General features: G+C 41.3%; 1 protein-coding gene across 1 annotated transcript in view; it reads left to right on the plus strand.

The window, feature by feature from the left end:
• mfng (MFNG O-fucosylpeptide 3-beta-N-acetylglucosaminyltransferase) overlaps positions 1–13,301 on the plus strand; it is a 40,478-nt gene extending 27,177 nt beyond the window's left edge. Inside the window, exons 5-8 of the mRNA XM_050045639.1 lie at positions 2,781–2,866; positions 4,434–4,599; positions 4,685–4,770; positions 12,293–13,301. Of these exons, the coding sequence (XP_049901596.1) occupies positions 2,781–2,866; positions 4,434–4,599; positions 4,685–4,770; positions 12,293–12,344 (390 nt within the window). The 3' untranslated portion in view covers positions 12,345–13,301. The remainder of the gene's footprint in view (positions 1–2,780; positions 2,867–4,433; positions 4,600–4,684; positions 4,771–12,292) is intronic.
• Positions 13,302–13,609: the final 308 nt, after the last annotated feature.

Genomic DNA, 13,609 nt, shown 5'->3' on the forward strand with positions numbered 1-13,609 from the left:
GGAAGACAAATAAAATGCTTAAATTATCTATTTTGTCCTCATTTTTCAACATTTCTTATTCAGCCTTGCTTATTTAACTGTTGTATAAAAGCAATATCACACTCGAGCTCGTGATGTTGTACTGTGATATCGTCACGGCTGTGATTGTCTTCGGCACGAGGCCGCAGGCCGAGTGCCTATGACCGAATCACAGCCGTGACGATAACACAGTACAACATCACTCCCTCTCGTGTGATATTGCTTAAATAGAAAGCTACGCGTTGAATTGACAACACGTTGACGTCAGAAACATGCCTGTCTACAGACCTATCAATTGCAAGTATGTCATAGGTATGTCATGTATAGTTCTGAAGTGTGGGAAAAAGAACTTTAGTGCACTGGCATAATGTGAAACCAAAACTAACCAAATGAAATGTGTACAGTTTAAGAAAGACGCAAACCTCGGTTCAGACTTTGGTTCATACTTTCAGGCGGGAAAAGACCAGAACACACTTAAACTGTTCTACTGCAGGAAACAAAAAACAAAGCGTCGCATCTGCTTGAGAAATGATGGAGAGTTAGCAGATAAAGACATGCAATTCATATCAGGCGGTTTGGTAAAGGAACAAACAATCAATAAAAGTCTGGAGGGAAACCAGATAGGAGAGGCAAAGAAAAGTATTACACTTTATTATTACGGGTCAGTGAGAACGGCGCTCCTTCTCTTCTGTGTTTCTTATCTATTACACACATTGTTTGTTTGTCAGAGTGAAAGATACTGCGTCAGTTTGTTCCAATATCCCTGTATGTATTTTTATCATTTGTGCACATAGATTTTGTATGTGTTCTGCATTTTTAGGACTGATGACACTGTAGATGTGTGTGTGTTTGTATCTGTGACTGTGGATGTGTGTGTATGAGAGGTAACAAGACTCACAAGAAGATAAACAGACAAAAAGAAACTCTTGACAGGTAAAGGAGTATAGGAAAGAGCTCTACACTTGAAGGTCAGGCAGACTGAATGTCTCACACTGACTATAAGAATTTTTCATCCCATTTGTTGAACGTAATTTACACCCTGGCATTACAGAAAGAAACTTTAAGAGCAGTAAGGCTGAGTAGAGCCTGACAATAGCACTGGATCAAAAGGTTTAAGGCTGCGTTGGTGAAGGAGTAGTGCTGCAGGATCAGGTTGTAAAATGAAATACGATCTAAGAGAAATTCAATGGCTCATCAGATACAAAAATACTGCATACAGCTGGAGATATACTCATGTTTTAACCGCGCTCAGGTTGACAACCTTCGTGAACAGAATTGTTCACATACTTGGCTATGGACTGCACGCATTACTGGAGGATTCCACTAGAGGGCACACCAGATAACTCACACTGCATAGAGCTTTTGGATTAGCATGATGTCAACGATAAACATGGAGACGCTTGGGGAGGTTACGATATCGTTAATCCTGGGATCACAATCAAAAAAGTGACAGTAAGGCCCCTAAATTGAGCACGTTGTGACAATGGCGAGTATGTTTCTCTCGTTCTGGCAATGCACGATTGCAAACTTGGACGGATAGCTTGTTTTAAATACATTCTGTCATTGTTGTCACTGCGAACATGCCTACTGACCCGACCCCGTCCAACGTACAGTATTCTCATAGAATGGTTTGTATGATATCCTACGAATTTGCACCCGACAAATTACGTTACGTCCTTAATGTACAGCTACCTAATTAATGTAAAGTTACTGTGGTTAGGTTTAGGAAAAGAAACATGGTGAGGACGTATCTTAAAGTTCACATGGATCCAAACACGGGCAAAGTCCCTGGTGAAAGTACATTTTTTTGTGACCCATCCACCAGCCCAACCTGCCTCCTTACAACTCTGCTTCCTTGTGTGCCCCAGTCAGCGCACTGGTCAAGTGATTGCAGCCTTTCAAAATACGTGATATGTATGAATTTCGGTGCACTGCTTTTTGTAGGAAACCGTGAAAAATTTGTGAGAACAGCCTGCCTTGTCATCACCATACCTCCCATACTACCCCTAACGTTCATGTGAGTATTGCATCTTGCAGACGTGTAGTGCTAATTTTCTAAGGGGGAGCACAATGTTCCAAACAAGTGCAGGTTGTGTGAGGCAGCCATTTTTTTAGGTTGGGCCTAAAACATGCTCGATCATACACTGGAGCCATCCTGAACATAACCCCTTCCCTACCCCTTACTATATAAATACTGTGTTACTGTTAACGTTAGAACGCATGGCATTAATGTTCACCAACTGTGAGTAAGTGGACAGTTCGCTACGTCCCATGAGCTCTCTTAGCTCTTTCAGTCTAATAAATACACCTTTCAATCCTTTTGCCTGAATCGGCTACCTGGCTCGGCAGTTACTGCTCACTGCTGTGGCTGTGTGCTTTGTGCGAATGTGAGCAGGGAGTACTGCAAATGTTATCATGATTTTGAAACCTAATATCATATCACCTGGTGTTACCTCTCTCAGTGACAGTTTACCAGCCCTGAACCGTAGTTTGGAACACGCTGGCTTATTTGTATTAATGCTGGCTTGGCACATTATTAGCTGGTAACTACAGCTTCTAGTGGTCCAGACCACTCTGCTGAATAAGGTTAGCCAGGTGTCGGGTAACACTGGTAATTTTTGTAATCATTAAAATTTGACTTGGTGGTTAACAACACACATTTCTGCTATTATACTATATATACAGTATTTCTGTTTCCCTGACAGTGTCTGCATATATGTGTTTGTAAATATCTGTGTGTTTGTGTGTGTGTCATCACTCAGAGGGAAGTGCGGTTCTGGTTCGCTACAGGAGGAGCAGGATTCTGTCTGAGTCGGCGGCTGGCAGAGAAGATGGCTCCATGGGCCAGGTATTTATGAAGTGATGACAGGAACTCTTTCATAGTTGTAAGAACCTGCTGTATGTCTGCCTGACATCTAACAAATATGCAGGACACCACGTCAGCTCTAAACACTTGGCGTAATTTATTTATATGCCACGATCATATTATCAACACTACATAACATCAGTTGTCTTCCTGTATGTCTTCTAACATGTCGTTACTGCAACTACCGCGAGATCTCTACTGATGCCTTCAAGGTACAATCACTGTGGGAAATTCCATTCATTACACCTTCCTTTCTGCTGGGTCTGCACCTAAGGGCTACGAATGATAATAACTCTAAGACTTAGCAGATACTCTCCCAGTACAAGAGGAACCATGAGTGACATAAGTGTGCGGTGATTGCGTGAATACAGCCAATGCATCACCAACCAAGAGCCATTTTTAAAAACCTGTTAACCGTGTGTCAGCAAACAGCTCGTAACAAAAAGATATGTAAGAAAACATGGACAAATGGACTAACAGTGAAGTCCAGGTATTACTGAGCATAATTGCGATGGTGGAAATACGACATGATGATGATGACTCATCAAAGCAAACAAGAAGTTGCTATACCAACCGCCGGTCAGCTACAGTATGTCACTTTTGCGCTCATATTGGCGGTGTTAATACAAACAGAAAAAAAAGCCCTTGAAGGTACGGTGGCAGCAAACGTTTGGGCAAATTTCGTTTATTGTGAGTAGTTACGTGAGTTGAAGATGAACTGATTTCCAAAAGGCATGAAGTTAAAGGTGACACATTTCTATAATATTTTAAGCAAGATTTCTTATTAATTTCAATCTTTCACTGTCTCAAAATATCAAAGAATGAAAAGGGCCTGAGGCAAAAGTTTGCAGGTAATCCATCACAATGAACATTTAATTGCCCTCATTTTTTTGTAAAAGTGATGTAATTCAGCTGAGACACCATCATTTGAGAGGTAGGAGCTTATGAGAGACTAAAAGATAACTGAACCTAGATGTCATATAATACATCTTCTACATCGTCTGCATCGCTTACTGCAAGTTTGTCGTTTGTTCTCAAACTCTCAAAGTCACACTTTCCTGCAAACTCTTCAATGCACCCAACATTTTCAAAACCCTCTTTTTGCCCAACCGCATTAACGAGCAGCATAACTTTGAACAAAAAATAAAGCTGACTAAATGTTCACAATGATGAATCACCAATCTAAAGTAAGTTTCAGGTCTCTGCAAGTTTGTGTTTATACTGCTTTCAAAGAGCTGAGACTAATGGCTGCCCAGGGCAAGAAGGTAGGGAATCAATCTAAGAATTTATGGTGTTCTTTGGAAAAGGTCAGCAGTAAAGTACATGCAATGGGTACTTAATGGGCCAAAACATGCAAAATCTGCACAATTATCCTTTTAGGTTGAAAGTTAGACAGTTTAAAAATTTCTCCCTTCATAACCAGAATTATAATAGAATTTAAAGGCACAATATGTGAGTATACCAAAACCCCACCATGTCTTTAGTCATCTGTACTCTGATGTATGAATGTAACTACAGTAACTCCAGTTTTTGTACGTGTGTGCTTCAGCGGCTCGCGGTTTGAGCAGACGTCTGCGACGATCCGTCTCCCTGACGACTGTACAGTGGGCTTCATCGTGGAGAAGAGGCTGGGCATCTCCATGGTTCACTGTCCTTTATTCCACTCCCACCTGGAAAACCTGCTGCTCATCAGCCACAGAAGCATCCCACACCAGGTAATGATCCACACACATACACACACGGAAATACACACAGATGCACTTCTTCTCACAGTGTGTATGTGTTTTCTCTCCACTGCAGGTGACTCTGAGCTACGGGATGTTTGAGAACAAGATGAACAGCATTGAGGTGAAAGGAAGCTTCTCTAAGGAGGAAGACCCTTCCAGGTTTGTCTGTCATGAACTCATGAGTCAGAAGATATGAGCAATATATCTCTGCCCACATTATTCTGTGTAGTGTCTTGGGTAAATACTCAACCGTCAGTCAACAACAGAGGTTCTGACCAGCAAATGTCAAGATATGTGCTTTGCCTGTGTTGATTAGAATGACCACATCTGAGGCAGTAGATGCACTGCATTACATTATCATCGACTTACAGGTTACGAAGTTTATCATAGCTATGCGTGTGCTCAGTATTTCCTGTCGTTGGAAATCATTTGGCCAAAGTCCCTCTCTCTTTATTAGACCACAAAAAGACAAGAATTAGCCAGCTAGCCAGCTCGGCACCCTGCGATCCTTCTGCCTCACTCACCGTTAGGAGAGTCCAGACCATCAGTAGCTGCTGTAGCAACATAAATTCAGCAAGCACATACCTCAACACCTACGGTCACAGCAGGCTTGAGGCAATTAGCCTTCATAGAGTGTTACTTGAGGATTTAGAAGTCAGAAGAAATCACATCATCACTCTTTACCTTCAGCTTCGCCATAAGCAGCACCAAAGATGCGTGGTGGAGCTCTGAGGTTCTGCCGACAGTTTGATGTCATGAGTTATGAGATTTTGTCACAAGCTTTTTTAAAAACTTTTCATTGGTTAAATATTTGTAAAAGCCACATACAGATGTAAGTGTGACCATTAGCATTCATTTATGGGGAAAGAAAAAACGAAATACGGAGATAGAACGTTCAAACTTGACAGTGACAATACCTAAGTTAATGTGTAAGTTGCAGTACAACTAATTTTACTAAGTTTGAAAATGAAATTGTCTGGACTTCTGCTACTATTGTGCTGCGTTTTAGTGTTTACCATTATCCTGTGATTACAACTCGTGGCCACAGTGGCCACTGTTCAAGAATCACTTAAATCAGGGGTCAGGAACCTTTTACTATTAAAGCTACTCTTAGCTTTCTTGCATTTCACACAGCACTTAGAAAAAATTTGAACATCCACAACTCCCCCCTCCTCCATTACGTCTTCATGATGTCTGTGATAGACGTAGGTGCTGGCTAGGTAACATTAGATACACGGAAGAGGAGAGCGAGTGTAATGTTACAACCAAGACAGTCAAACGCAACCCCAGAGTTTTAAAACTCAACCGGAGTCAGTGATGACTGATGAGTTTTAGAATAAGGTTACAGTGCTAACGTTAGATAGTAGCGTTAACGTTACTAGTAAGTGGAAACACACAAGGAAGATAACGTTAATGTTTCAGAGGCTACACTACAGTAGCCTAAAGTTAGATAGTAGCGTTAACGTTACTAGTAAGTGGAAACGCACAAGGAAGATAACGTTAATGTTTCAGAGGCTACGCTACAGTAGGCTAAAGTTAGATAGTAGCGTTAACGTTACTAGTAAGTGGAAATGCACAAGGAAGATAACGTTCATTTTTCAGAGGCTACGCTACAGTAAGCTCCGGAAGATAACTTTAATGTTTCAGAGGCTACGCTACAGTAGGCTAATGTTAGATAGTAGCGTTAACGCTACTAGTAAGTGGAAACGCACAAGGAAGATAACGTTAATGTTTCAGAGGCTACACTACAGTATGCTAAAGTTAGATAGTAGCGTTAACGTTACTAGTAAGTGGAAACGAACAAGGAAGATAATGTTCATTTTTCAGAGGCTACGCTACAGTAGGATCCGGAAGATAACTTTAATGTTTCAGAGGCTACACTACAGTAGGCTAATGTTAGATAGCAGCGTTAACGTTACTAGTAAGTGGAAACGCACAAGGAAGATAACGTTAATGTTTCAGAGGCTACGCTACAGTAGGCTAACGTTAGCCATTAGCAACTGGATGCTGTGTTCTCATATATAATGTTATATGTTATATTAGAAGCAAACTAAACATAACATTACCTGTCCTGAACAGGGGTGTTAGGCGAGCAGTTACGTCAGTCGGAGGCCTCCACATGGGGAAGACAGACAGGACGCTTGGCCAATCAACTGAATGCAATGATTGGTCGGAGTTTTCTTAGAACCATATGAGAATGGTACAATTATGAGATTTATCTCTGGTGGAATTCACTTACGTTTTAGTGTGCCATCAGCTTATTAATAGCATTTTAACCTAAACAAAGAAAAGTGTCAAATTTCCAGAAAGGGAAGTGTTGCTTTAAAAGAACATTATTGGCCGAAAAAAGAAATAGAAATCTGCCCATCAACATTACGAATAGTTCTAAATAAGCATTCATTAATATGATTTACAAGGTGGCTACACTGCAGTGGGCTGTTTATAATTATTTAGTACTTTTACTTTCCAGCATTGGTGGTGAAAGCAAATTAATCTGTCCACACACTTTGAAATCCTCTGTTTTCCTCCAAGATTTTTCCTTTTTTGGATTTATAATACATAGTTAGCCTCGCTAGAGAAAGTCCAGGCTAGCCACTGCTGTTAAAACATTTTTGAATTCGATGTAAAGGCTACACATTTTTACAACTGTTGAATGCAATAATCACTTTAGGCCTACAACAATGACAAATTTTCAACTAGTGAGAGTACATGTGTGAAAGTTGTCCTGTGGGTGGCGCTAGAGTAAAAACTACACACTACTTAAAATCGAAAAGGTGGAAGAAAATTACCAGCAATTAGATCATGAGGTGCTCTGTGCCAATATCACATTTTGGCCAGATGGGGGCACCAGACTAAAGGTCCAAAAGTTGCCACAAACCTAAGGATTCTAGGATGGCATTCTAGACATTATTTAGACATTATTTCACAGACTACAGTGTTAGTCAAGGCGAAATTTGACGGTGATGGTGGCGCTTCAAAAAACTCAGGACTCACCAAAACAAAATGAAGATTATACTATATCATTTGTATCATATAGACGAGTTGTCATTATCTTACTCTGGACCAAAGCGCTGCAGAGACTGATTCACTTCGCCACTAGTAAGACAGAAAAATACTGAGAATGGATGCAACTCTGTTCCAAATCCTGAAAGTCTAAATGTGGAAATAAACACTTAAAGCCCATAACCAAGAAATCAAATGCATAAGTAGTTCATCCTCATGGCAAGATGCTTGTTAACTACAAGCTGCTGTGCTTTTAAAACCCAGAGCGCTCAGTTCTGGTGCTCAGATGATACGACCTGAAGACGTGACGCCCCTGTAGCTCCAGTTCATCATGTTCTATGTTCAGTCAGAGATAAAAGCAATTTGATGAAACACAACAGATGTGTTTGTCTTTCCCAGTATTCGCCATCCCCGGCTGTAAGAACATATCACCACAAGCACTCCACAGTGAGCTTTTCCATTTGTTTCCATCCGCCGGTGCCGCACAGAGTTACACTCAACATCGCTGCAGCCTTTAAAGAGCACGACTCATGTTCATCTGCCTGTACAAACAAAGATGTTTTTTCTCCATATGGTATTATCTTTTGCTTACCCAGGTATATCTGTGGAGATTAAGTTTGTTTTGGAAAGAAATCAGGTGAAGAATGTAGCAGATTCAGAAATATAATAAAATAGTAAAAATAATTGTACATGGACATGCAATAATGGCAGGTGTGCAAGATGTTTGTCATTCAAGTGAAATTATATACCATGAGAATAAGAAAAGAAAAAAATTTGAAATCCAACTAAAACTGTGCCTGAAACAATATCTGCAACTTTAGCCCCAAAAAATTGATATAATAAAAGCAGATGTAACAGAATATCTCCAGGCTATAAATGCAGAATTGATTTAAGTCATTAAAACATACGAGGATCCATACAAAATACTAATAACTTCTTTGGTCCATGACTTACTTTCCACCAATTTTCATCTAAAAACTTTTAACAACTTTTTGAGATTTCAGACAAACAAATAGCAAGAACACCATCTCCTTGCCGGAGGTAAAAATCATAAGAAGCATAAATATTCCAGTGTTATTGTATTACTGTGTGACATCTTCGTTAGATGCGTCTGCCAGACTATTTTTAGCCGCTTAAGCTTTCTCTCCTTTTGTAGTAGCAGATCATCTGTATCAGTGCTGTCGCAGTCTCCACTGGCTGCACATAGAGGACAATACAAAGTCAGATAACTTAATGTCCCCTTTAACACACACTGCAAACCCACAGACCCCACAGTTCACTGCGCAGACTATGTAATATGAAATAAAACAGTGGTTCTTTCCTGTTACTTTTATTGTAGTTGTGCTGGAGTGCTAGTTGTTGAGGCTTCTGAGGATATGATTCTGCTTATTCCACCTTCATATGTCACTGAGGTCACTGCAGACTCTGGTTAGGTTCTTTTTACATGTCTTGGCCAGGACATGATATTTTAATTTCTGTAAGGTACTTTCCTGTTTAAATGAAGTAATACTTATTTGTGTGACGGAACACTTTAGGACATCCTGGTGGCCTAGTGGGTTTAAGATGCTGACTGTGTCATCACAGTGACCTTGGTCTGAGTCCGACCTTTGTTGCATGTCATCTCCTCATTTCTTATTTCACCTCTACCTTGTCACTACCAAACAAAAGGCAAAAATTAATCTTAAAGCCACAGTGTGTAGGAATTTCTCCCATCTAACGTGCATTCAAAGGATAGCGCACTTTAGCACCTCACTGTTTCAAACGTGTATTGCAACAACGGTAGCCACTGTGTACCAAAAAGCTATGATAACATTGATGAAACCATGTCATCCGATACTTCATGGAGTATTCATTCAGGCTCCTACACAGACACATGTGACGTGAGTTGACAAACCCCCTCCTCACCATGCTGGCTGTGTTTATAACGTAGGACTGTTGGGGCAGGTATAAATCCAAACAAACCAATCACGTCTTGTCTTTTGACAACTGACAAGTGGCTCAACCTCTCACACCTCATCCCTCTCCTCGCATCACTGACTAACAGCTGTTAGCGGCCAGCGCCACTGCGATTGCATTACCTTTCTCCTTCAGCAGCTCTCTCCACCTGGGAAAGGCTACCCCAATGTTGCCCCTTGTTTTTTGAATTTGCTGGTCACATTGCCTTTTTGATTCCCTTTTGCGCTTTCTTGGCGACGAGGATTCTGTCTCCCGTGATGCTGCATATGCATGATCCTGCATTACTGTATGCTCAAAAAGTGGGACTTTGTTATGCTGCAGTAGTGCCGGGGTAGTAGCGAAGCGCCTCTTGCTCCTCTCCTTCGGCTTCTCAGTCACGCAACGCTGGCCTTGCTCCCAACGAAAATGCTGAAGGCGGGACTGTATGGCCCTTGCTGGCGGATGTATTCTTAAGATGGTGAAACGTTATGGAACCCCCCAGACGACTTACCTGTACAATGTACAAACAAATCTGAAATTCTCCTTTTATGAGAATAAGTCAGATTATTGGTGGAGGTAATAATACACCAATGATGACATATTTATGAATGCAGACATCAATTTTTGCCAATAAACAACTGAAAATGTTACGCAATGTCCCTTTAACAAAAGCTACTAAAAACTTGGTAAGCATAATTAAGTATATTTTCGCTTAACCAACCAACCTTGTATACATGTGAACTAGGCCTATATAATATAAAATGTAGAAGCTGCTCTGTGATTTCCAGCCATATATTGTTCTTTACATGGTTGTTGAGGTAGTTGTGTTGTTTGTTGCATGATATCGGGCTATAGCTCTTGCCCCGTATCCACCAAACACTTTCGGTGTAGTGCCTTTGGAACCAACAGTAACCCTTCAGACATGGCACCTAGACCCTAGGTCTGTTTAGCGTTTCCACTGCAAACAGTCCTCTTAAATGTGGGCGGGGTTGTTGTCACTCACTGCTCCGTCCAGCACTCACTGTATTTCCTCATCACTGGCGACACAGATGGAAGTCTGCACCTCGTTTATCGTCCACAGAACGAGGCTGCACACCAATATTTTCCGAACGAAATAGCACAGGCTGCAGTGAGAGTCTCTTTCCATGGGATATTTGAAAATAGTGGGTTTGTGCATTTACGCCGGAATTTCACTGGATGCATGTCCATTGCGGAACGGCTGCACTGGTTATCTGCTGCGTGCTCCGCTGTCTGTCAACACCCACCGGCTGCATTTGCTGTGCGGAACGGTGCAGCTCCTCCGGACAGCGGGAGTCACGAGGACCCACGAGATCTTGCGGATTCGCACATAATCGCGCGATATAACAAGATGTAGTTTCTATAAACAGAACCACAAAACCAGAGGCCTAGTAGGAAGACATCTCGGTGCATCTCCATGATTAACATCTCCTCATCCATGGTGTCAACGGGGTGAAATGACGTCTGAAAACCTTTGACCTGTTGACTTCAGGCCTGCCTCCGCCCATTATGACGTTTTCAAGGTGTAGTGCAGGAAAATATGATCCACCGTGAACACTGTTTATTTTATTTTGAAAATTAACCAGATGTTTTTTTTTGTTTCTGTGCACGACTTCCTGCCCCGCACGATCTGCTCTGTGCTGAATTGCTGCATTGTGCTCCAGCGTCCGGCAAAAATAGAAGTCCTGCATATCTGTTGCGGAGGGCTCCGGAGCGCCACAGCCGGTGGAAGCACACACATTGACTAGAATTGAAACGTATTGGCTCCACTGCCGTTCCGGAGCACAGATGCAACCCACACGCATCTGGTGGAATTTGGGGTTAGTCCTTCTCAGGCAAGCTCAGGGGTTTAGTGTTGCCGGAGCCCACAGGAACTATGCTCCGAAACACGTTTTTCTTACAATATATGCAGTTCACATAATCTGGTCAAAATGAATATATATTTTTAAACTCTTACAGATCCACTCATTACTAAAAGTATTTGTCATCCAAGAGAGAGAATAAAAACTAAAGTAATGATCAAAGTTGTCATATTTAAAGGTGTTCTGATTGATTCATGTCATCAACTCATGCATTGAGTAACATTACAAGTTAACGCTCCACCTTAAAAGTCACCAGCAGTCGGCCCAGTGAATGAAGATATTTTTATCTCAGACTCCAGCTGCTGTGAGAGGCAGCAAAACATCCTTTCATTTTATAGTTACAGTTTACTAATAAAACTCTCCACAGTATGAACAGTGGTTACATGAGCCTCAAAACCAGACACAACTCAGCCCTGAGCAGAGTGACCGTCCTCTACTGACCAATCAGACTGCAGTGTTTTTACCTCCGCCTTTTAGTACCGATCTGTGTGCTAGGTACCCCAACAGAGGGGGACCAAAAAGGTGACAGTTAGGAACGGTTTCATTTGTACCATCTACAACTTTACACAGTGGAAACAGAATAAAAGTGTACCAAAGCAAACTGAACTTGAGGTATGACATTAGCTGAAACAAAGGATTTTGTTGTTCAAACTTATTTCTGTAGGTGGAAATCTGCTGAGGGTCCATCCGAATATTTTTCTTCCTGCATGAATGTTCAGCAGGTGTTCGAGCATTCATCAAGAACACACAAAATTGTTTGTGAATTTATAATTATTTGGACAAAAATCTGCTCTTAACAGTGAGAACGTTTTTAAAATCAAACATGCCTGTGAGTTATTACTTATCACTTCTGTCCTCCGCAGGTTTAAGACTGTCCACTGCATTCTGTACCCTTTCACCAGCTGGTGTCCTTGAACTTTTCATGGAAAACAACAACTTTTAAACACAAATCAGACAAGACTGGTGATCCCGCTGGATGAAGTGCTTTTCCTGGATACTTTCTAAATGCAGAGGAAACTGATGGATTTAATTTGATGGCACAATCTGAGACGCAGACACCAGAACTGGAGAATCAGAAAGGAGAAACCTCGGACAGCAGAGGACTCAAGAATAAAAGCCTGCTTTCTTTGTACCTGCTTCTTAGAGAGATCAGACTGACAGTCATGGACTCGGAAAATACAATATTAATAGAACCTTGACTATGAGCTGAGATGGATTTTCTCTTCTTCACCTGTGTGTCACAAACAGACAGTTACATGAAGAAAATGGTGACTCTTTGCATCTTTACTACTGAATATTTTTGGTCTGTTTGGAGGATTTTATCTGTGGGAGTGAAGCACTTAAAACAAGACAGCACTTGTTTTTCTGACATAAAGAAACATGAAATTGTACATTTTTATTAAATTTAGACAAATTTATTGATTAAATTTAGATTTATATTTTGTTTGGTGTATTATTTCTTCATGATCTTCAACACTGCCGAAATCTTAAAGCTGATGAAGCTTTAAACGGCACACAGTCTGCACTGACAGACCTGGATTACCTTCAGGTGGTGCAGAGGTTGAAGTTGCTGATTTTATTTTACTTTTTATTGATTTACTGTGTGTGGCCTCGAGTGTATGTGTGTGTGTGTTGTTGTTATGAAGGGGAAGGTGTCCTTGTGGCCATGAAGTCTGCACACAATGAACCATTCTGACCCACATCTCCCTCCTTATCCAAACCTCCTGTCTTCCCCCTCTCCCTCCCTTTTCTCACTTCCTCCCCTCTTTCCTCCACCCCTCCATCTGTCTCTGTGTTTACTCAGTCTTGTCCACAATCACTGTGTCGGCTCCACCAAGGCCATGGCGAAAAAGTAAAATGAACATACACTCATCTCTTTTGCCTCAGTTGCATTCATGTCTCACCTCAAATGTAAGACACAACAACAGATCACTGAAAGCGTGAAGACGATTCCAGCTGACACACCTGAAACCTGCTCCTCACCATGCCAACCTTGGCAGAGCCAGTGCTGTATTTTATCAACAGTGTCTGAATTGACATCAGGGAGCCTGCTTCTAACCATGGCGAGAAAAAGTAGCTCACATTTGCAGGCAAAATCTCATTGAGCTGGACAGATCAGGTTTAGGCCAAGAATACAAATCTCACAATGAAATACTCAGAATCAAATGATAGCGTGTGAA

This window comes from Epinephelus moara, chromosome 5 (assembly GCF_006386435.1).
Source record: "Epinephelus moara isolate mb chromosome 5, YSFRI_EMoa_1.0, whole genome shotgun sequence".
Taxonomy (NCBI): Eukaryota; Metazoa; Chordata; class Actinopteri; order Perciformes; family Serranidae; genus Epinephelus; species Epinephelus moara.